The sequence below is a fragment of the Uloborus diversus genome, chromosome 5 (assembly GCF_026930045.1).
Source record: "Uloborus diversus isolate 005 chromosome 5, Udiv.v.3.1, whole genome shotgun sequence".
NCBI lineage: Eukaryota > Metazoa > Arthropoda > Arachnida > Araneae > Uloboridae > Uloborus > Uloborus diversus.
In genome coordinates this window covers 93,649,454-93,675,060 of record NC_072735.1, presented here as the reverse complement: position 1 = coordinate 93,675,060, position 25,607 = coordinate 93,649,454, and the positions used below count along the sequence as shown (strand labels likewise).

The 25,607-nt window shown below is 31.6% G+C and overlaps 1 protein-coding gene across 1 annotated transcript; it reads left to right on the top strand.

Moving 5' to 3' along the window:
• Positions 1 to 233: 233 nt before the first annotated feature.
• Positions 234 to 21,367, top strand: LOC129223019 (serine/threonine-protein kinase 16-like). The gene is made up of 7 exons (XM_054857583.1): positions 234 to 334; positions 711 to 945; positions 3,055 to 3,197; positions 4,478 to 4,598; positions 7,249 to 7,344; positions 9,235 to 9,359; positions 17,139 to 21,367. Exons 1-7 carry the CDS (start codon positions 234 to 236, stop codon positions 17,263 to 17,265), a joined length of 948 nt encoding a protein of 315 aa, XP_054713558.1. The 3' UTR covers positions 17,266 to 21,367.
• The last annotated feature ends 4,240 nt before the right edge of the window (positions 21,368 to 25,607 follow it).

The following is a 25,607-nucleotide window of genomic DNA, read 5'->3' as shown; positions in this document are numbered from 1 at the left end:
CTGATTTGGACCTTTTTCTTTTGTTTTATTCCTTTGGTATTTTCCTCTCTCTTTTTCTTTTTCGAAACAGTTTATTTTTGATTTAGTCAAAAATGTTTTCTGAGTCACCAAAATATCTTCAGCAGGCCAGGAGTTGAAGACCCCTGCTTTAGGTGATAAAAGTTCAGTTTTAGAAGTACAGGTCTTTTAGTTAGCTGTTCCACAGCTCTGGTGAAACTATTTATATTTATAACATGTTGTTCAAATACAGTGAATTCCCAATGCAACAAACTTCATGGGAGCACAAATTTTGCTTGTTGCAACGAGATTTTTGTTGTGATGGAATGCAAGCATGGTAATGTTAATGAAATCGGGACGGAAAATTTCTTTGGTTATAATACATATTTCTTTATATCTGTATTCTTTGTAACATTTGTACTGGGATTTCAAGGAAAATCATTTTTCAATCTCACTTTTAACAGCAGTCGTTCTAAAAGTAAGAACAACATCATGAAATGCACAATTTTCCGAAAAATAATAAATTTATACATTTAACTTTCTTTTACTTAGTTGTACAAAAGTATTTATTTCTTTAGCAGTCATTTTGCATAACACACTGTGAATAGTACAGAAACAGAAAAAGTTTATTCTTTTGCTGCCAGTAAAATATTAAAATTGTGTTGACTGTAATTTGAAGCCTTTAATTTAAAATTTTGATTACCTTTTTTAAGGGGTTTTAGCATAGTGGATTTAGTTCAAGATCAAAAATCACATCGTTTCTATGCTCTGAAGAGAATACCTTGCCACAGCAAAGAAGATGAGCGAAATGCAATGAAGGAAGCTGAGTACCACAATATGTTCAACCATCCAAATATTATTGAATGCATTGATGTTGCATTAGCTGAAAGGTATGATGGACTCAACCCCAACAAAAGTGAAGTTAGACTTCTTCTGCCATATTATAGAGTAAGTATGTATTTTTAATTTTATATTTTATTGAAAAATGACGTCTTGGCTTATTTATCTTTTATTATTATTTTTTTAAAGTCAATTGATTGCTGAAACTGAAAGTTCTCTTTTTGCACTTTTGAAATCTATACATATCAAGTGAAAAATCCTGTTACAACAAACACCAAGGGACCAATAGAATGTTTTGTTGTAACAGAATATTCATTGTAACAGAATTGCCTTAAAACTGTCTTTATTTTTATAAAGGTGTTAGTTTTGATGATCTACACTCTAATAGAACTAAATATACAACATTTACCGTTACTAATGATCTAAAATATAAATTTTTTAATGAAAAAACAAAGAGGAAAATATTGAACACTGATGTTTTATTCATTGGCTGTCTTCACAGGAAATATTATTCTCTTTTGTCTAAGAAATTTATTCCCGAGGACATTCATGAATGTCACTTTACTGACCACAAGAAAAGTTGAAATCTTCCTGACCCATTGCGAATTCGCAGGGTGCCTCAGGGGTGGCTCATAGAAACCAACCAACTGCCCATGGCTAGACATTGACTTTTGGTGTCTCACATCAGCTTACATTTCAACATGAGCAGATTTCCACCTTGAATATCACTACCTTGAATGGCTCTGTTTCGAAGGTACAAACAAAGTTTTCACTTTATGACTTGTGAAAGTCGTCTTTTAATTTCCGAAAACTGCCAAGAACTGAAAAATATTCAAACTGCGGTTGAGAAAAACATTTCGTTGTTACGAATCTTTTGAAAAATTGTTTCGTTAAAACAAGAATTTTTACACATTCTCTTAATGGGTTTTAAAATGGGATTTAACGTTTTGTTCGTTGCAACGGATTTTTCATTGTATCAGATTTCACTGTATAAAAATAGATGTAGTGGCAGTGTGTGTGTGTTCCTTATACAAATCCATAATTAACGTCAGATCTTAGCCAATTTGGCACCAAGTTCCTTTGATGCTCAGGAGTTCATATGGAAGAGGGGGAGGGAAGTTTGGAATTTTAAAAAAATCGGAAGAAGTCTAAAATAAAATTTTTAATCATAAATTTAACATTGATTGGTTGTTAGAACTTGCGTCCCTTGATACAAGCTCTATTTTCGAGATAGACACAGCGACAACGGCCAACTCAACTAGTAATTTTAATAAAAAAGAACAAGTGGCTAAGTTACTTTACTATCATCATGACTTATAAATTCATTTATGATTCTTGAATACCGTAAGTTAATGTTGAGTTATACATTTTTGTTTCAAATTTTGTTCTTTCAAACAGTTGACAGACATATTATACTTTTCACTAAGCATGCATATTATTGCTCTCAAACTATATTTGTGCAGGCAGTTTAACTAATCCTTTTTAAATTAGTTTAGGTTTCAGTTTAATTAAAGGCAGGGTTTACCAAATCCACCCAGAAAGATAAAACCTTCCCCGGTTTAATAAAAGGAAACATTATCTCCTACATTTTTGCTTGCATTACTTTGGAATAAAAAGTAAATGCTCTATGAATATATTTTTTGAACTTTTTGACTGGGCAATTATTCAGGGCACTAGTCTAGTCCCTCTGGTTTATGGATTGGCCATTGCCAGGCCAATTGGCGCCATTGCCTGGATGCTCATGTTTTATAGAAGCTAAATAATTGAAATGTTCTTTCTTATTGATATGAAGAAACATGAAAATAAATGAAACATTAAAAATTTATTTTTCTCTTGAAGCAAGCTTTTTAGTATCACAAAAAGTTAATTTTGTGAATTAAATTACAATTATTATTTTTTTGGTCCTTCTGAGTTTGAAAACCGTACACTTGATTTGCTTTAGACCCTCTCTCTCCCTTTTTTTAAAAAGTTTTGTTTGATTTCTGTTTAATATATTATAGTGTTGATGTACAATTTTATTGACTTTTAAATTTAAATTGAGCGTATCAGAAACCATTTATGTCTTTTGAGGACTTAGTGATCTTAAAAAAGATCTATTTTAGTGTCTCCTCTTGATTACAGACTTGAAAGTAATATGGTTAATTTTGCACTGAAATTTCTTTTATATCTGAGGAGCACATGAATTTGCTTAGTAAAATCTTTTTCCTTGCATTACAGAAGGGAACATTGCAAGATGAGCTTACAGTACGGGCAAAGAACAAAAGTTACATATCTGAAGAAAGGGTTTTAAGAATTTTCAGGCTGATGTGTGAAGGCATCAAAGTAATGCACAATGCTCAACCGCATCCTCTAGCTCACAGGTATTGCATATTTTTTCTTCAATCCTGAAATTTAAGACCAATACTTTTTCAATTAAAATTTGTCATGATATAAGGTAAAACACCAATAGTGGCCACTTCATGGTTTAAAACACACTAGCAGTGGCCACATGAAGTAAATTTTTAAACTGTAGGTCTACAATATGAATTGCCCCTCTTAAAACTCAATGAGCATTTTATAACCCAATGCTTTATAATAAATCTTCCCAATTTTAAAAACTGCCAGAATTTCTACTTGTTTAATTTTTATCAATTTTTTCTCGAACCTCAAATTTGATCCAACAGTGACTATTCCAAAATCTGAAAATTTCAGTTGTGGCCATCTGACATTCTCCCATTCGAAGTATTTATATTATTTACTTTAAATTCAAATAACTGATGAATAAAATTGATTCAATATGATGATTTCATATCGAACAAAACACATTATCATTGGTCATTTCTTTCTTCAAAGTACAAAAGTAAGTGTGAAGTGGCCACTACTGATGTTTTACTTTAGTTGCTCGTTCTTTTTTTTTTCATTTCATGTAGTTTCACTTACTGGAAATAATATTACAGTCGAGAAAACAGTGATTACTATCAAAATATTTTTTTTATGAGGTACTTTGCTTTTTCGTGCAACGTCTTTAGAACTCAGGATTTGGTGAAGAGTTTTCAGTTGGGAACTTGAAAGACATGAATTTGTTAAAGTCGAAAAAGTAAAAAATTAATAAATGTGTTACTGCAATATTTGTTCTTCATTTTCAAAAACATTACATGCACACCTTCTGAGCATGATTGTCATCTATTGGTAATGAGTAGAAACTGCATTACATGCAACATAAAAATATTGAAATATGTATGAAAAATGCTTAGAATCTGCATGAGGATCGTCCAAATATACAACATTAATAGTAAAATAGAGTAAATTTTAGCATTTTAATTTCAAAATCAGCATACAGTTAGCAAATAATTCATTCATAAAATATCAATTTTGGGTGCTATGCTAGTAATTATAGCTTTTAGCAGAAATGTTCCGTCCCATTTATAAAACTATCAATTTGACACAAAAGTTCAAAACTCGAGTTTGTATTGAAAATACAACTTTGCTTTATTTTGAAGTAACAAAATACGAAAAAGTTTCTTTTTTCATTTTTGTTTTCTTAACTTTGTTCAACCTTCTCGGTTTTGATTTCAGAAATTGGCAGATATGTATTTTTCACTTTAGTTTTTGATCCTTTTTATCATGCAATTATAGTAAACATATTTTTTTTTCATTTCAGAGACATTAAGCCAGCTAATGTTCTGATGAGTACTGATGACTCTCCAGTGTGGATGGATTTTGGTTCAATGGGCAAAGCACGGCAAGAAATTCGGAAAGCTACGGATGCCAGAATTCTGCAGGTAAAGCTTCCAAATAATAATATGTTCCTTTGATTTTGCATAGTTTTAATTGTCAAAGATCTGTTCTTTTTGATTGTAATAGGGCAGGGCCTTGCAGTATCAGCCCAAGTTTTTAAAAAGAAATAAATAAACAAATAAGTAATTAACCAAACTAAATATCTTAAAAAAATATTCTTTATAAAATGTACGTATAATTTTCTTATGACCTAAAAAGTACATTACTTAACTATAAAATTTAGCACCACCCAAATTAAGATAGAAAATTCATCATTTAGTATGGGGAAACTTAAGGCAAATATAGATCCCAAACTGACGGGTTTGCTTGAAACCAAATTTGTTGTAAAAAGCTCTTGATGATAAACATGTATCTTAAAGATTTTTTCGAAGAAATGGATGTTGCTGTTGGACAAAGCTACCAGCTTTTCAACCAATCTCACAGTAGTTGGTTCGCTTCCCAAGTAGGGAGTGCATAGGTTGTTGGTTAAATCAACGGGCTAGTTGTATGTACATGTTATTTAAAAATGACTGAATCAGGGTGGCGACAGATCAGGGAAATCAGGGAAAAGTCAGGGAACTTTATTAATCAGGGTCAGGGAAATATCAGGGAATTTTGAAAAAATAACAAAAAATCAGGGAAAATTTATTTTATGAAGAAAAAAAAGTTTTTTTTTTGCTTTACAAAATTAAGTACTCTAATTCCCTATGCATTTTCCGCCAATCTGTTCAAAAAAAAAAAGGTAAAATTAATGAGGTGCGATTATACACTGCCGCATATTTGTGCATCTTTTTTCCTCAACGTCAAAGTATTGAATCTTACTTATTAACCACAGGATGAACTTCCTAAGATTGCTTCTGTGTCTGTTAGGTTGTTTATTTTACCTAGCTTGAAATTTCCTATTACGTTTTCATTGCTACGTAAAATAAACAACCATACAGGCAAAGAGGAAGCCTTCATTAACGCCTAGCTCCTTTGCCTTTATTCCATTGTCTCGAAGTAATTAGCATACAGTAATCACGATTTCAAGAAGAAATCTTTGGTTTTTGAATTAATATTATAAAAGCGTAAAAGTTATTACTTCTTCGCATTTTTAATTTAATTGCTAAAATTGAACTTTCAATTAAAAAAACTTATGTTTTTTTTGCCGTTATACTATTTGTTACCGCAGATTATAAAGGTTTTCTTTTCTTCAGACTTAAGTGATTCTTTAATTTTATAACCAAGTTGTATTCTTTTATATATTTTGGAATTAACTAATTGCTTTTTTTTCTTTTTCTTTTTCTTGCATTTCAAAGTTTTTTGTTACAAAAGCAATCTAAGATTTTTTTTCGTTACATACTGAAATCATTTGAAATAGAGTTAACTTGTGTACTTAAGTAAAAATCTTTATTTTTTTATTGTTAAAATGCTGTATTCATTCATTAAAACCTATGTTCTTGATTAGAGAAAAGCTCCCTATGAATGGATGTCAAACGTTTTCATCTGTTTTGCATAAATATGTCAATTAGTTATATAATAATAACTACATTACTTCTATTCTTTCACTATTACTTGTTATTCTTGCAACAAATATTATATTGTTTGAAAACTTAGTTCAAAATAATTTCAATTACTTTTTAGTTCTATCATAAATACACATATGTTTTTATGAGTAATTTTAATAGTTTCTTAAAATTCTTATGCTAAGTGGTTTCTGGAAGTAAAGTAATTTTTTTTCTTAATTTTCTATAATCTTTCCATTGTAGAAAAATTTAATATACTGTTTTATAGGTTTTCTTCCCCCCAAAAAATTGACTTGATATGTTTTTTTTTAAAACCATTTTATTGAAAGAGTAGCATATTTTTAAAATATATCTTTAGTTCAACAACTTTACACAACAAAAAACGTTTAAAATACTGCATTTTATACAAACATACAATGGATTTCAAGTAGAGCAAGGAAAGAAAACTATTATCATTAGTAACGTAAATCAGGGAAATTTGGTGAACTTAATCAGAGAAATCAGGGAAAAGTCAGGGAACTTTTTTTCACAGTTCTTGTCGCCACCCTGTGAATGGATAAATTCCTCTAAGTATAAATTAAATGTGAAAATACTAACTTTTTTACTTTTTTGGATAAATTTGCAGGTACGTCAGACATTCATAACATGTTGTGCAGAAGAAAATTAGAAAATGATGATGATTCTAAAATATAAACTTTTACTAGTGTAAATATTACGTTGCTTGTAAAACAGCATTTTGTTTGGAATTTTGAGGATGAAAAAAAAAAAGCCTAAAAATGGAGGTTAAAAACTCTAATTGTAGTGTATTTTTTTTTTCTCTCATTCTGAAAGAACTAGTCGCCAAAGTATTTGTTATAATTGCCCAGTTGAACAGGTGCAAGGGATTTATTGAACCCTGAATGCCATGAATTCGTTCACTTTCTTACCCATGAATTCGTTCACACTCTTGCTTATGAAACCAAGAAAAAGTGGTTGGGTCTAGAATTCAAATTTTTACAGCCTTGACCTCATTTTTAACTGTGTTTGGTTTTAGAATGCTGATTAGGTTTATTTAGGTCTGAATTACTAATTTTAATAATTTCCAAGAGTGTTTAGTTACTTGTTTTGAAATATCTTGTCAAAGTTTTAACTATTTTTTTTTTACCCCTAGGATTTGGCTGCTGAAAAGTGTTCCATGTTATATCGAGCACCAGAACTTTTTCATGTTGAGAGTCACTCTTCTATAGATGAGCGAATTGATATCTGGGTATTTCTTTTTTTTTTGAAACTCATAAATATTAAATTTTACTATTAATGTTACTTAATTGTTAACTTTATACGTTTGAACTCTCTCTTCATGATGCTTCTGCTATTAGCTCTATTTCAGAAGTCAGAAAGTGAACCTTTAAGGTTTTTTCATTGTTTATGTTGTTGACTTAAACTGATTTTAACTTGCACAAACATTGAAAGAAATCAGCCCCCCTTCAAGCAATTGCCATTGATATTGAATCAGTGGTTTTTTTCCGTGTAGGTTTGCTAGTATACCAAATTTCAGCTGAATCCTTGAATTAGAAGTCACAATGAATGATAAAGGACTTTCAGTTGCACCAGCCTCTTAGAACAAATTGGTGCAAAAAATGAATTAGCACCTTTTCAGTCTACCTGCAAGTGGGAACCTCCTGCGCTTGCAGGGCCCTCACTTTATAATTGGAAAATAGGAATGAAATTATTATTGGCTACATTAATTACTCATTAAATATATGTCTCTAATTAATGAACATTAAAATAAATCATTCATATTTAATTACCAATTAAAAGAAACATGACTACCTCACATACTTTTTTCAGTGACCTATAGTTTTTAATAACTCAGAAGAATGGGAGATTCACTACAGAAATGTCAGCAATCTATAACATGAGTTCTATGGGAAAACTCTCCAAATATCAACGAACTTTAGCTGTATTCAGAATCTGAATTTTGTCATCAGTTTGATGATGTGTCATTTACTTAAAATATTATTAGCACTCAGCTTTAATTGAAGAGAATCTTGATTTTCTATAAAAAAACGAGTAAAGAGTGATTTTTGGGGTTTCCATTTGCAGCTAAAATGATAGGTGCCCAACTAGACACTTAAGCTAATTATTTAATTGTTTGCAAAGACTGTTAGTTTTTTTTTTTTTTTTGCATACAAGCAACTGCCCCAATAATAAATTAATGCCTTTCTTTGTTCTGAAAAGCAAAAGTAAGATTGACAACGTAAGGTAAAATTTCTGTTTTTAGGTGTTATAAAAGTATTAGTATTTCACATGAAATAAATTTTTTAAATATTTTGCTTATAATTTTAAATGTAAAAGAAAAGAGATTTGAAAGCATTTATTATTTAATGTCATTTCATTTCTCTCAACCTTAAGCTTATGTCTTACTGCTATAATAAACCTGAAAGTTTATATGTATGGATGTTTATGTGTTACTCTTTCACACAAAAACTACTGAATGGATTTTAATGAAACTTTACAATAATATAGCTTATACATCATAACAACACAGGCTATAATTTATAAATATATTATGTGAATTGTACAAAATATATAACAATAAGTGTCAAGTAAGTAGGAAAAATTTCTGCCATCTGTGAGCCGTTCTGGTAAGAGCAATCCTCATATCAAAATAGATACTTTTATCGCCTTTGGTTTTATATAAATTGCGTTGCATATTTTAGAATGAATTTTTTTTTTCTAGGGGGAGCAGATTTTTCTTTTGTATTTGCAATGTGGGTTTTGATTTAAAATTCTCTTTTTAGGTGGAGTGGAATGATTATTTTATGTAAATTGCATTGCATATTTGAATTCAATTCTTATTTCTACGGGTGACAGGATTTTTCATTTGTTTTCCATATAATATGCTTCTTTTATTACATTATTTTTCTTTGAAGGGAAGGGAAAGGGAGAGAGCAGAGTTTTGCAGATAGTATTTTGAATGTTCTACTTTGCTTCAAAAAAGAAAAAAAAAAAAAAACAATTTGTTGAAGCCAAATATCAGCGTTTAAATGATAGCCAAGTTTTATTACATCTAAAATATATTTGCACACATGTGTGGTGCATACTATTGTTTTCATCGTAAGCAAATAATGATTTGTTGTTTTTGTTTTTCTTTTAGTCATTAGGTTGCTGTTTATATGCAATGTGTTATTTTAAATCACCTTTTGATGCTGCACATCTGAGAGGAGACAGTGTGGCCCTTGCAGTTGTCAGTGGAGTAATAGAGTTTCCTGAGACTTCACCGTATGTATTTTATTTCAATTTTTGGGAATGCAAACTAATGTCCTTGGGACACATACTAATTTCATTCAGTTACTGTTTCGGTTTTGTTAGTTATTATAGTCTGAACAATGATCATTTCTGCACCTAATGTACACACCAATAAAGCAAACGGCGTTAGATTCATATTTGCTGTGAAAATTGCATGTATGTATTTCAGAGCTAGAAGGAGCCTCTGAACTGTGTTAGAAAAACAAAACAAAAACAAAACAAAAAAAAATGTCCAAAGTAAGGTACCACACCAAAGTAAGGTACACCACTAGTGGCCAGTGCTTAGAGTTCTTCAGTAGTGGCCATTTAGAAGTTTATATTTGAAAAAATAGGATTTCAGGTTTCCCAATGGGTTTAAAGGTGCAGGAGGTAATACCTTTTGCACACGTGATGCACTTTTGAATCCATTGGGAGACCTTCTGGAATCCTATTTTTTTCAAATATAAACCTTGAAGTGGCCACTATTAAAGTATTGGCCACTACTAGTATGTTTTCCTTACATTATAGTTAAAAGGAAAAGGAAATAACCAACATTTTTGTAGCACAAAATTACAGGTTATTTAAATTATGTACGTTTAAATTGCACAAATTGCATATTAATTTTGCAGTAATCTGTAATTTTGTGCTACAAAACCTTTGTAGCACAAAGGTTATTTCTTTTTACTTGTCTGCACAAAGGTATTTATTTATTTCTTACATTCTAATTATCTGTAGAGAGAACTTTAGAAAACATTTTTATATTTAGTTCTGAAAGCATTTGTTAAAATATATAAGTTTTAAATAACTGATGCAAAAATTAATGAGAAAAGGAAACAAAAGCTGAGTAATCAACTAAAGTTGAGATTTTTCAAATAGTGAAAACTTCCTAAAACTGAATTTCTGAAAAGTAAAACTATTCCGTATAATTTTGTGAACATTAGATTTAACTGTGGTTGAAATTCCAACAGCATTGAGAGATGCCAAATATTTTCAATTCTGTTTATAAACTCATGTTTGTGAAAATTGCAACAACATGAAGGACTCATTGGAAATAAATAAAGTTTATTTGATATAGTACTCATAGTGCTACAAATAAACAAACAAAACTACAGATCAATGATATGAAACTAACAGGCATAAATTAATATCAAATGCAGCTACCCCGTGCAGGTGTGAGAGCCTGTACACATTTTAGCACCGAATCATAGAGGTTCTGAAAGTTATAATTGGGAATAGCATCCCATATGGCTTCAATCTGAAGCCAAAGTTCATCTATACCAACTGCCAAACGAGATACATGGGCGACTCTACGACCAATGCACTCCAAGGTAAAATTTCGTAAGCGGAGGTTTTCTTAGCTTTAGTTGCTATAAAAAAACATTTATTCATTCGCATCTTTAAATTATTTATCTGTAATTTACAGGGATTTTTTTGATGGTTCTGAGATATCAAAAATAATTAAATTATCTGATAAGAGTCAAGTACTCAGGGTTCATACGCTCCTGGAAAACCTGGAATTGTCAGGGAATGGTAAATGGACATGGCAAAAAATGTGATGGAAAAGTCAGAGAATTTTCTAAATTTGCTCCCCAACTTTTTTCCTAGGGAATTTTATGCCATGAGATCTAATCTTCATTTTTATCGATGTTTCCTGGAAAAAATTGTAAACATTTTGAGGCAAATCGTTTTTTGATAGTAAAGTATTTCCGGCAATATGTGAAACTTGGGCACCATCTTTAGTCATTCTACAAGCTGGAAGTAGACACGATGCTTAAATGGCTTAAGTTTCCAAAAACAAAGCATAATTGAATGTTTTCTTTAAAGTCAAACTAATGAAAATAGCACAAAATGTGCTGCAAACTGTTTTTGTTTTGAGCAATCACGATTGCTTATTGTTCTCACTTGACCGTCTTTGATGTCCCTGCCTTTTTCAGCTTGGATCAGGGGCCTCTGCAGCACCATCGTCCTCTGCAGGCTTGGCTCCCGGAATCCGCTTCTCCTGGTTGGAGGCGTCCATGTCCTACACACGAGTGCCTTTACACACATCTATGTACATACACACAGCTCTACGCACACACACAAACCTACACATGCTTGGATATACACATACACGTAACCGCTTAGGAGGAGGGGCAAGCTGAGGCGGACATGAGCCATTTCTAGAAACAATAACTCCAATGAGTAGGGTCCTGTCCCTACTTGTAATTGCAAAAAACGTAATTTGAATTCAAAATTTCAGATTTTATATTATTATTATTTTTAAATTTACTTTTTTATTATTTTAAATACTTTTCTTGATCAATGAAAAATTTTGTTCGTAAAACTTAATCTTATCCTCATTGCCTTGGGTGCAGATATGCTATAAACTTTTCAACTGAATTTTAGTTTCCTGAAGATTTATTATTTTTAAGTTGTTTTCATGCTACAAATTCAGAAAATTTTGATTTATTCTTATTTTTTGGCATTAGCCATCATATTTGGTCATTCCCAAGGAGGTGGTACTCAAGACTTTAAGTGCTTAAGGTTTCGAAAATGGAATTGGATGTAAAATTTCAATGTAAATTATTGAAAATAATGTGAAACGTGTTTTTTTTTTAAATTTTTTTTTATTTTTCTTATTTATTTTTTTAAAAATGCAAAATTTCATCTTCAGAATATTGTTTTATTCTGATTGATTTAGAGCTTATGTGCCAAAAACTGACCATTTAAAATTGTAATTATTTGAGTTTTTTAAAGATTATTAATAATTTATAACTACTTTTATGCTACAAATTCAAAAATCTACTTATTATCTTAAATTTTTCACTTAGTCACCGTATTGGGTCGCTGCACGATAGAAGTAGATGTAAATTTCCAAAAGCAGAATTGGAGGTTATCTCAATGTAAACTATTGAAAGTAACATAAAATGTGCTATAAATTATGAATTTCAAAAAATTATTTTCTAGAAAAGAAAATTTTAATGTAAGCATCCTTTAATATGTGAAAAACAAAACAAAAAAAACTAATTATTGACATTATTCTATGATTGGCAGATATTGATTTTTGTTATTGTGCATTATATGGTATGCCAATCGATGCAATAAGTTAATCACACTTATACTGAAAAGTAACTTTGTATTTTGCTTAATATGTTTTGTGTTATATACTAATAAGAAAATAAAAAGGAGGATTGTAAACCAAAAGCGAATGCTAAAAGATTGCTGCGTGATTACAACAAAACTCTAACATTATGCATGACACGTGGCATCGAAGAAACGCTAAAAAAAAAGGTGAAAGTACTTTGTTTTCAACAAGTAGTTCACAAATTAAAACAATTTTCAACAAAATGTAAAAAAAAAGAAAAAGAAAAACTTAAAATTTTTGAGAGGAAAAAAAAGAAAAAAAAAATCCAAGATTTTTTTTAAAATCTAAGCGGGAAAATTTCAGTTCTTCCACGTTGCTACTTGAAACAATTTTAATTATTTTGAAAACATTGTTATTTAAACTTAATTTTGAATAAAGCAAGTAGCCTGGAATTTTCTAAAAAACAATCTGGAGAACCTGGAAAAGTCAGGGAATTATTTTTAACCACAATTGTATGAACCCTGAGTACATAATAAATTTTGGACTTGTGCACCCTACTTTTTAACAGACTTCAAAAAGGAGCTTATGATTTCGTCTTGCGGCTCTTTATGTATGTTTTTGGATTACTCCCAAACCCCTGGACCGATTTGAGAAATTCTTTTTTTGTTTGAAAGCGTATACTTTCCAGATGGTCCCATGGTAATTTTGTTTTGATCTCATGAGGGGTCCCGGAGAAATCTCAGAAACTTTAAGTTTCACAGGTTGTGGCTACGTAGACGAGCTTGCATCAGCTGAGTGATACGTCATAGGTCGCACAGTTTTGCCGTGAACAATATATTTTCAAGGCAGAAGTTTTGTCTTGAACAATACTTTTGTGCACTTTCTTGACAGAGAGGTTTTGTCTTGCACGCCATCGGGATGTTTGATTTTTACAGCGACAAGTTGCCTGAAATTTTGATTATATTCTTACTAATGTATTTATTACTCATGTAGGAAATCAATAAATTAAAAGTATTTTGTTACGGTAAGAGTTGAATTAATTTAATATATATATATATATATATATATATATATATATATATATATATATATATATATATATATATATATATATATATATATATATATATATATATGTTTTTGCTAATAAATAAGTCTATTTAGTATATTCAGTAAATTACCGCCCATTAGCTAGGGCTAAAGCAGAAATACATGAAATACACCGCCAGCTCAGTCATTTCCAGCCGAGGACTGCAGTTTCGTGCTTATTAGCACTCATCAGCCCGGCATAGGAAAGTGACTGAGCTGGAGATGGAAAACCTCTTATGGAAGCCAAGAGGGCCAAACAAACCGGTAGCTAATGTAGAATTAGCACAGACCAGCCGAGTGACCGAAGCAATGGTTCGGTTCAACTCGAAAATTGATGGCAAGGCATGGTATATTCAGTAAATTACTGCCCATTAGCTAGGGCTAAAGCAGAAATACATGAAATACACCACCAGCTCAGTCATTTCCAGCCGAGGACTGCAGTTTCGTGCTTATTAGCACTCATCAGCCCGGCATAGGAAAGTGACTGAGCTGGAGATGGAAAACCTCTTATGGAAGCCAAGAGGGCCAAACAAACCGGTAGCTAATGTAGAATTAGCACAGACCAGCCAAGTGACCGAAGCAATGGTTCGGTTAAACTCGAAAATTGATGGCAAGGCATGGTATATTCAGTAAATTATCGCCCATTAGCTAGGGCTAAAGCAGAAATACATGAAATACACAGCCAGCTCAGTCATTTCCAACCGAGGACTGCAGTTTCGTGCTTATTAGCACTCATCAGCCCGGCATAGGAAAGTGACTGAGCTGGAGATGGAAAACCTCTTATGGAAGCCAAGAGGGCCAAACAAACCGGTAGCTAATGTAGAATTAGCACCGGTGCTGACGAGTGCTAATAAGCACGAAACTGCAGTCCTCGGCTGGAAAGGACTAAGCTGGCGGTGTATTTCATGTATTTCTGCTTTAGCCCTAGCTAATGGGCAGTAATTTACTGAATATACCATGCCTTGCCATCAATTTTCGAGTTGAACCGAACCATTGCTTCGGTCACTTGGCTGGTCTGTGCTAATTCTACATTAGCTACCGGTTTGTTTGGCCCTCTTGGCTTCCATGTGAGGTTTTCCATCTCCAGCTCAGTCACTTTCCTATGCCGGGCTGTTGAGTGCTAATAAGCACGAAACTGCAGTCCTCGGCTGGAAATGACTGAGCTGGCGGTGTATTTCATGTAAGTTTATTTAGTCTTAAGTTTTTTTTTAAATATTTTACTTTCAAATATATTTAGTGTCCAATTCAAGGGGAATTGAAGATGAAAATTCCCCACCCCCTCCTCCGACGGATAAATTTATATTCCTAAATATATGTATCGTAACTGGTGTCCAATTTCTGAAGTTTGAGAAGTATTCTAGATTTAATATTTCATGACGCCGTTAGTTTAATTTAGTTATTGCAATACTAATTAACAGACTTCGTTAGATTTTTTTTATGTACCCTGCTCCCTGATTACTGGAAGACCCCTGGAAGAAAAAATTCTTAGGAAAATTCTTTTTCTGTTTCAAAGGGTATACTTCTCCCGGTCATCTAATGGTCATGTCCGCGTATGTTGGATCTTGGAGAAATCAAGGAAACTTCAAATTTCATACTTGCGCTTTGTTGTTGGTAAATTCATAGCATCTCGCTTAGTGAAACGATTTTTATGGTTTTTTTGTCTAATGGATAGGTTTGGTCTAACTTAGGTCCCAAACCTTTGCTTGACCATTTTTATCTTCAGAAGAAAGTTACATGCAAAAAACAATAAACTTCATCTAATTTTTCCATTAAACAATTAAATATAAAGCCCGTTGTTAATTGTAAATGAGCTTGGGAAACTGTTAACATTCAATTGCTCTAACTTAATTAGCACACAAATAAATCCTTGAAAGGAACAAGGATAAGTTTTTAGTACCAATCGTATAAAATTTTATGCGCATAGTTTTCTCTTTCTTAATCCACTTTAAAAAAGGCATTCTCAGTTCGTCGGACTCTTTTTGTATATCTCCCCCGAAAAATCAAACATGCATAGACCAATTTTAAAACTTTTTTTTTTTTTGAAAAGGAAAACTTCCCAGGTGATCCCATGGTCATCAGGTCAGTGTATGAAGATGGAATCCTTGAAAAATCAAAGAAACTGTTCAAATTTTATGGCCAAGTTAAAGCAATTTCTGTTGTTTTTTAGTGACTCGTGCATTTGCTTTCGGAAACATGCTTTGATAAAGTCAAACTCTGATGATAAAGGCAATATTTTCTTTGTAAATAATTACGCTTTCAAAAAAGCCTTTCTTCAGTTTTCGGAAGCCTCTGAGAAACTTTGCTCTGTTTTTTTCCTGTTGTGCTCATCTAAACTGTTTTCAGACTCTTGTGTTCGATGCTTTCTCTTAAATGTACCTAAAGAAGACTTCTCGGTCATGTACCACATACTCTACTCTATGTACTGCTTTTATATTTACACCTCTAAAAAGCAAAAAATAATTTTTTTTTAGTAAAAAAAGAACCGATTTCAAAAAACAAAGACGAACTAAAAAGTGAAAAATAATTGATCATACTTACATACGATTGCCTACCCAAACCTATAAATCAAATTTATTTTACAATTCCAGTACAAAAATCACTAAATTAAACACCCAATTATAAAATAAGCACTGATTATAATTACTATACGATGAATTATTTTAATACTTAATTAATTATGTACAATCTCTTAAATTTTAATAACCTTTCGCAGTCGAGGCTTCCTATAAACTACTACTTAATGTAACTGACAACCCACCGAATCCTGAGTTAAACACTAATTTAACTAAATGCGAAATTAGTTTTTAAAGCTAAACAAACTCAATTACGTTAGGTAGTAGTTTATAGGAGGCCCTGACTTCAAAAGGTTATTAAGAATTAAGAAGTTGTATATAATTAATTATGTATTAAAATGATTCATCGTATAGTAATTATAATCAGTGCTTATTTTATAATCGGGTGTTTAGTTGATTTTTGTACTGGAGTTGTAAAATAAATTTGCTTTATAGATTTGGGTAATAAATCGTATGTAAGTGGCCAATTATTTTTCACTTTTTAATTCGTTTTAGTTTTTATAAGTCGGTTCTTATTCAAAAATAATTTTTATTTCTCCTTATTAAGGGTATTTTTTCAACAACAACAAGGCAAGTAAAGAAGCAATTGGACATACATTTATCCTACTGGTATGCAGTGGTCACTGTGTTAAAGAATAAAAGATTGAATGCATTCTATTGTAATTTTCAAGATTGAATTTGAAACATTTTATCATCCGCTACAAAAATCAAACTTACAATTGCATTTAAGTTAAAAAACTTGATACTTGTTGTCCTAAAAATGTTTTAAAATTTTATACAAACCGTGTCCTAAAATTTTTGAAATCACCACTCTGACCCCTGTTAAAATATACAATTTCGTCGTGAATATGCCTCAGCCAACGCAGAAAGAACAAGAGCATGGTGTGAGAGAAAGCATGCAGGTAAAGTGACAGTTCAGAATGTAAAAAAAAAAAAGAAAAGCTTAAAGTTTCACTTCTATTATGTTGTATTTAGGACACACAGTTTTTTTTTTCCAGTAAATTTCTGTAGAAAAGTTTCAAAAGAATGTTCTTTTATGTTTTCTAGGTATTCTAGTGGTATGCACAATTTAATCAAATCCATGCTGGAAGTGAGTGCCTTGCAGAGACCATTTATTGATGGCGTTCTTTTACAAATTGATTCTTTGCTTCCAGTTATTCAGAACAAGGTTTGAAAGTGTTAGTTTCTCCACTAAATGGTGATTTCACAAAGTTTCAAGGAATGGCAAAGTAAATCATTTTTGGCATTTAAAACTTTACATGCATTCCAATGTTTTTCATTGTATCTTCACTACTGTTGGGAAATTCTTCAGCGCATGTTTTTTAGAATATACGTATTTGTTGCAAAAATGTTTTATGATTTCAAAGTTTATTGTTTGTTGTTTACATATTTTACCAATCTGTAAAGAATGCAAAATGATGAAAAAAGCATATGTGGTTGCTTTTTCTCAGTATTTTGTAAATATATTTTATTTCAATGCAATATGGTGCTTTTGTTGCTGCCAAACGGGTTGCACAGTGTTGAATGAGAAATAAGTTGTTTATTCTTTCAATGCTTTTGACTTCATTTCTTTTGACCTTTAATTTTCAGATTATTAAACCAAATTCAACACAAATAAGTGAATAATAATAGTAATGAAGTTTAAAATATAAAGTGAAATAAATTGACAGAATATACTATCTTTTTCATGTTAAAAAAATGAATAATTAAGTGTGAAAGTGCCAAAAATTTGCTGCAATTTATTGTAAGAAAATAGAATTAGAATAATCTGAATTTAAACTACAAATCAAACTCTCACTGTTAATATTTATTATGATACTTATGCACAAACTATCAATATCATCTTCAAATTGATCTGTTGCATCACTTTATATATATATATATATATTCAATGTCTTACATCTTATTCCAGCCAGAACTATGAAACAAAAAAACTTAAACCTGTATTTGTTATAGTCTCTATGTCAGGGGTTCACAAACTGGGTGCCGTGACACCTTAAGTTGCTGTAAGAAAAAGCAAGGGGTGCCACAAAGTGTCGTCCGTGGTATCAATATCAATGTATATACAGTAAGGGGTGGGTGCTCCAACTTCGGCCATGTAGACCAAAAAAAAACATCCTCCCATTTTTGGTGTAGCTTAGCAAAATTTTCCTAGATCATGACTTTGTTGTCATCAGAAAGTCTAACTGATGATAAAGCGTTACCAACTAGCAGTTTTTAGTGCAGCAAAAGCGCATCAACTCTTTGTGCAGCTATGTAACAGTGCATAGAGGACTGGTGTCAAAACTACCTCATCTTGTTTTATGGTAAGTTCTGTTTCTACATGGTTTACTAGTATAAAAAGTTAATTGGTCTTAAAGCCTTATTTTTTTTTAGTTGATGAATTCAACAGGAAAAATGTTGTTTACCATCATTTATTTCTGTGATTTGATAACCTCACAAAATAGATTTTAGCCCAATAAGGCTATGGTTTGCCTTATTAGCACTCCTGCGCTCCTATAGTATAACCAGAGTATTCGGTAGAGGATGTAATCCTATGCTGCATATCCTGCACATATGCACGCGAACTGTGTGCATGAGTGTGTGTGGGGGGGGGGGAGCACAAAATAACATTATAACATTATCAGTTGTACCAAATGTGATGATTGATCATTCTAGAACTTTTGGTAATGTTTTTTAAGGTTATCAAGTGTATTTTAATATGTTGTTATATTGGTTAGAATTTTTCAATTCCTTTTAATTTGCAAGTACATTTTGGCAATTTTTTGTACTCAACTCCGTGTGCAGTAATCTTTGCCCATAGCTGGCCTTATTGGAGACATATGCTCCTAATAAGGTTGATCGCCTTTCTTTGTTACAATTGCTGAAAATATTATTGATACTTGAATATTCATTCAATTTTATTTTTGTCTTATTTTTATATGAGTCATCTGATGACTTTGCAAAAGCTAGAGGAAATTCAACCATAAATCAGCAAAATATTAGGCTATGAACCTTGGGGGCACTTGCACTTATCTTATATAATATAGATAGACTAGGTTACCATAAGTAAATTTTTATTCTTCAAAAGGTGCTGTGAGTCGAAAAAGTTTGAGAACCGCTGCTCTATGTTATGAAAGTCATTGCACTGATTTCCTCATAACTGTTTACAACACTGTTTTGCTGCATTATTTCTGCCAGAAAATATTTTTCAATCAGAAAATACTTGTGAAAGAAGTGATTTTGTCTATGCAACAGTTATGAGATAAGCATACTCATGTGTCGTGTAATTGACATTGGTTGGATGTTATGTACTATCTGACAGCAGGCCCATCACTTAAGGGGGTCAAATGACACTCTAGCTTTGGGAAATTAATCTATTTAAATGCAAGTGGGTGTGGTTTTTGGTGTTTCTTTAGTACAATTTAGAGTGAGTATTTTACGCATTTTTGGGTGTTTGAGAAAAAAAAGCTTTGAAATTGCTGATGCATCAGATACAACGGGTGTGGCGCATACGATGTTTTTTTTCTAAAATCTTTTTACCGCATTTTCAAGAAAATAATCTATTTCAGGAAGAAGGGAAACAAAATGTAATGAACGTTTCCAAAATGATAAGAAATGAGCTTAGTTTGTAATACTATGTATGATTTTTTTTTGTAATCCTAAATTTTGAAATAGTTAGTTTGCGTGATTTGTTTTCTGCGTTAATCATTCCTTTCAATCTGTATTAATATCATTAAAATTTCCATATTTCTTTAAAAAATGAGGAATCCAGAATTCGATATTTCTTGTATTTATCATGTAGTCGGGGTTCTACTTTAATTATAAGTCTTTTATTAACAGGTAGGTGGTATAAAATAATTGCCAGAATGTGTGTCAATTTATTTCTTTCGTGTTTAGTTAACTGGCTTGAACTGAAATCGGGAAAATGTTTAGATATTCAAGTGTCATTCAGGTAAAAGTTTCGGAATTTTCTATCCCAAATAAGTCTGATCCTTCAGCTTTAAAAACACCGTTTCTTGGTTTGATATTTAAGCAAGTATATGCAGTAATTATATCATTGGAAGTTCCTAACGTTTTATAAAGATGCTCGCTTCATGATTTTACATCCGCCATGTTGAAACTTTCGGTATCGATTCGAAAATCAGCAAAGTCCATGGTTGGAGAGTTCAAATCCTAAATTACAAGTAATTAAGTTTTCAAAACTGCTTTTAAACATTTGTTTTAATTGCCCTCCAGTTTTCTTTGCTACTATTATTGCTTTTAAATTGTTTAACTTTGGTTGGAGCGCATACAGTGGAATTTTTTCTTTCTTCATAAATATTACGATGCGACGCTTACGATTAAAGCTGCGCATACTCCGGGAAATACAGTACCCTTTGTCCCCCCTCCCGATTCCGGACCTTCTAAAATTAGAAATGATGGGTTTATCTGACCGAATATCCGATCTTAAATTATTAGCTGAGAAATGAAGCATGAAGTGAATTTATAATAATTTACTAACATAGCAGCTCATAGTAAATTACTTCATCAATTTTTTATTCAAACTATTTTTTGATTCATCAAAATTTTATAGTTAACTTCACAAAATGTTTCATTGGAATTAATGACATAAATGTATAAAATCACAGTTAACCAAATGAGCAAACATTATTCAAAACAAAAACATTTATTCCTCAAAAGTGGTTTTAATGAAAGGGACAAGGGGGCTCATAAGCCCCCATGATTTACTATTTGGGTCTGTGCTGAATATTACTTATCATTTCTTTTTTGCTAAGTTGTTTACCACTTTACAGTGCTGTAGTTGGAGAAAAAAGTATTTGGGGAAACTTATTGAAAGAAAAGGGGGTTTGAATCCAGTTAGTATTACATTTGTATTATTTTTACAATAAAAAAACTGATATTTCAGGGGAGGGTTTCCTTGTGCCTCCCTCCTCCCAACTACAGCACTGCCTCTTTACCAAGAAAAGGTTTTAAAAAATGTATTCAATTTTATCATAGTGATCATACTACATGTTTTGAGTCATAAAATGATTTTGGTTTTAAATCAGCATGCATGCTGAACTATATATATATTTTTCTGTTTCTTGCATTCAAGTTGTGCTTGTAACTAAATTATATATAGGTATAGTATGTCCTTGAAATCTTTTAAATATATTCAGCTCCTTTTGATGCATTGTTGTGTAAAATCTACATCAGAAATGTCTTCTTAAAAATTACCCTGAATACTAATTATTTTAATAACTATTTATGTATATAAGAAATAAAACAATACCTGTATGTGTTGAAAATAAATTGATTAAGAAAAATTGTTTGTTCTTTCATTCTCAAACTCGTTTCTTCTGCATTGAAAAAGACCGCCACTGAAACCTTGAAATGTGTGCACAGTGGCGTAGCAAGGCGTGGGCAAAGCGGGCGACAGCCCACGGCGTCACATTTCCAGGGGCCTCGCCAGGCCCATGTCCAGATTTTCATATAGGGAAGGGTTTTAAAACTAGTACATCCTTAACTGGGGGGGCAGGGAGTTCAATCCCTTACAAACTTTAGTTTTACGTTAAATTGCCGATCCCAGTATGACATTTATACACCTGTAAAGACTCCCCCCCCCCCTTCCCGCACTCGAAGGATAATTCTGGCTGAGAAAGTGACAGCAGTACTCCATCATTTTACAGCTTTTTTTTTATTCAAACTTTTAAAAAACCTTGTTTGTTTCTTTCTATTCAAATTTGTTTACTATGTAGTATATGGAATAAAAATGTTTAAAAAACTTTTCACAAGTTCTTTTATAATGTAGCATGTATATCAGGCTTCATATACTGAAGTAATGCTTATTATACTAGACAAGAAAAAGCTTATTGAAGATGCAAATTACATTACCAAACACAATCAACGCATCTTCATTGATGCAACATGTACTGTCTGACCACGGATTGTATGGAAAAATAAACATCCGTTTTACAGCCGGAAATGGACGAATCTATTATTTTTTACCAATGTCAGCTTTTGCAAAGCAGAATCTCATTCAAATGAGTGGAATACGCGCATCAAAATTTTACTTTAACCCCTTATTCACATAGATTAGTCTTATTTAGACGTTTGAAAATTTCATGCAATCCGTGGTTGGACAGTACCAAGTTCATAATGCTTGGTATTGACAAATCATTCTGTGGTTCATTCTCCATAGTTTTTCCAAAGTATTATTTTAGTTGATAAAGCTCTCACAGTTGTAAATTGCATATAACTTCAAATTAAAAGTTTTATTTATTTATTTTTTCCCCCGATATTGCTGCACACTAACTTTTACATTTGTGTTAATAAAAACCAAATACACATTTTCTTAATTTGGCTTATTAATTTTTTCCCCAATGGGAGGGGTTTAACCACTAAAACCCTCCCCTTGGACACGGCCCTGGGCCTCGCAACAAAACTTAGATTTACGTCATAAAACTTCCAAAGATCCAAAGTCATCTAATTGTACAATAAATAATAATGGTCTGTGAAACATGCAATCAATGTAATCCATTTTTGTGAGAAATGTGTGAAAAAGATTCAATGTTAACATTATACAGTTGAAAAAATTGATGAAACTCATAAATTTTTAATTTTCTTCTGTGTCTTCTTTTCCTTATCTCTTTATAGTAAATAAAAGTAAGGTTTCAAAAAAATTCTGGAAGAAAGTCTGTGGCGGACGTGCATCCAGGAGACCCCATAGCACCTACAGCCTTAAAATTTTGTACAAAATTACTTTGAGCCCCAGGGGTGTGCACCTGGGGTTTTATTTTTTTAAATTCGAATTAGTTTTTTGGTAATTATTTTTTTAAGATCAAATTTCGCGTAACTTGCCTATTATTGCCTATTAAAGGATAAAAAAATTACTTGCACATATTAATATTATATATCGTTGAAAAGGGTAGAATTTTCCACGTTCTATGCAATTTGTTTCAATGCTCTAACTTAAATACGGTGGGAGTTATTTGCGTTTTTAGATCAAAGTTTTTTAGACTTAACTAAAATTTAGGCACTACTTTCTTTATTAAATCTATCAGTTAAAAGCGAAGGAATTGTCTTACAGTTTTCTTTTTGACACCACTGAAAAGAGGGCTGTTTTTTTACTGCAGATCTAACTCGATCTATGGTCGAAAAACTGAACTTTTATCTCCAAAGGAAAAAGTTACAAGCCGTTAAAAATCAAGTTCTAATAATCCTCATCTCCATTAAAATTACTGATGTTTTTTTGGCGTTGCCACTGCTACGTCTTTTCGATTTGCATGTTTCTTCTTTCCCTTATTCACAAACTTTAAGGGTTTCGATTTTAACGGAAAATCTTAGGCTCAACTCAATTCAAGCTCCGAGCTAAAGAGCATAATATATTACTGGGACCATGAATATACAAAACTGCAGTTTTGCAATGCTCAAGAGCCCCTTAGCCCTTACGGCTCTGCTAGTTGGTACAAGTTATTTTGAAACCCGGGGAAGGGGTGTTTTTTGATCCAAAGGGAGCTCATAATGTGTTTTTAATCTGTTTCTTTTTAACTGACAATTTAAATATTTGCGAATCAAATAAGATTGAGAAGCAATCATTGGGGGGTTGGTGAGTGTTAACGAGCAGGGGGCAGAGCCCCCTAGTTTCTTTAAAAATTACTCACCTTTTAACACATTAGTCCTATTATTATTTTTTCATCATAATTTTATAATGTATCCTATGCTGCATTTGTTAATTTCCTTTTGCATTTATGTGTTGGATGCAACGCATCATCCAAACGTACAAAGTTGCAGTTTGTGAGAAAATCCTTAATTGTATGCATGAAAAGACACTTTTTTCAATGATTATGTTATAGTTGAACTCAGGGTTGCTGAGACCAAAGGCAGGTTCCTTGTCTGTTCGGTTGTCAGGCCCTACGTAATACTTACAAATATTTAACAACTTCAATTTCGAGCCGGGGCCTTCAAAGGGCCAGACCCCTAGTTCCTGGCTAAGATGACATGGCTTCTTATTGGCCCTGGTTGAAGTCTTACATGGGAAAGTTAGTCAAATTTTAACTTGCTTATACATTTGAAAAAGTTTCTATTGAACCTTTTTATTTCTTAGAAAATTTATTTTGAAAACATTAAAATGAATTTGGTATTTATTTCTCAGGACCAGTCGGGCTGGATTCAGAGCTAGAGTCCTTTTTCTATCCACATTGAATAGACTCTGGTTTATTGAGCAAAATTATTTAAACTTAAACTAAATCCTCTCGCATGCGGAGAAACACCCTTTTGTTTACTATCACCATTACTTTTTAAGTTATCATCAAATACAGATTCGGCTTACAGACATTTTTCGTTTTATAAAAAACTGAAGTGTCTTAGGTCAGGATAGGCTGTTTGCTGATTAGTTTTATTTGTTAAAGCGGTTATATCATGAAAACTCGATTAAGCTGCAGTAATTAAAGATTACTTTAGTTAGACTAAAAGCAGAGAATTAATCATTTCTGTAATTTTTGTCGTGCTAATTCATAGTAATCTAGTAACTGACAAATAACCAACCATTAGTGTTTGGTACTTCCATTTATACTCACTCTAGATGAAGAAAATTAATCTATTTTACTTGAGTTTCTCGCTTGATTAGTTAAATAGTTTTTTTTAAATCAATAAATAGTCCATATCGTAAAAAGGATAGTGAAGGCTAATTTCAGCCAAAACGTGGATGAAGAGGTGTTAAAAAAAAACAAAAAAACAAATCAGTTAAGTTTTTCAAACAATTTTAAAATGGATGTCCAATTGAGAGTGAAAGTGCATTATTTATTTTTGATTAAGTGATAAAATTGAAAAGAAAATTGCACATTATATATTATTTTTTTTTCTCCCAACTAAGCATCTTTTTATGACAAATAAATCAACCAATAAAAAAAGTTTTGAGTCCTGGCTTCCAAGATTTTAAAGATGTTTGACTTGCAGTTAATTGAAAAACTAATGCTTTTTTTTGGCATTAGTATTTTTTTACATAATTTTATGAATTACTATGATTACCAAAATTTATATATTGTTACCCTCCTCCTCCAACATAATCTTTTATAACTTTGTTACCACTAATATTCAAAATGTTATTTAGATCTCATTTAAAGGTGTGTACGTTTATTCATGTATGTCATTGGTGTTAAAAATGAATTGCTCCAAGTAAAGTATTTATTTTGAAAATTCCGTCATTTCCGACATTTTTTGAAAAATTATTTTTAATTATTGACTACAGAGATAAGGTGTAGGAAGGATCTTAAAAAATTAATTTTTGCATTAAATTATTATTTTTTTATAATGAGAATGCAGTGAGAGGTGCCAACATGATGCCCTAAGTTCCTGTCAAGCAATTACAAGTTAAAGCATTTTCTGTATGAAAGTGCAAAATAAATAAATGAATTTAAATCACGGTTTAAACCAAGTGGTTTTTTTTTTTTTAAAAAACATTTTTTTTTTTTTTTTTTTTTTTTTTTTTTTTTTTTTTTTTGTAAAATTTCATTGCTTCTCCCAAATGTTTTCATAAATTTTACATATTATTGC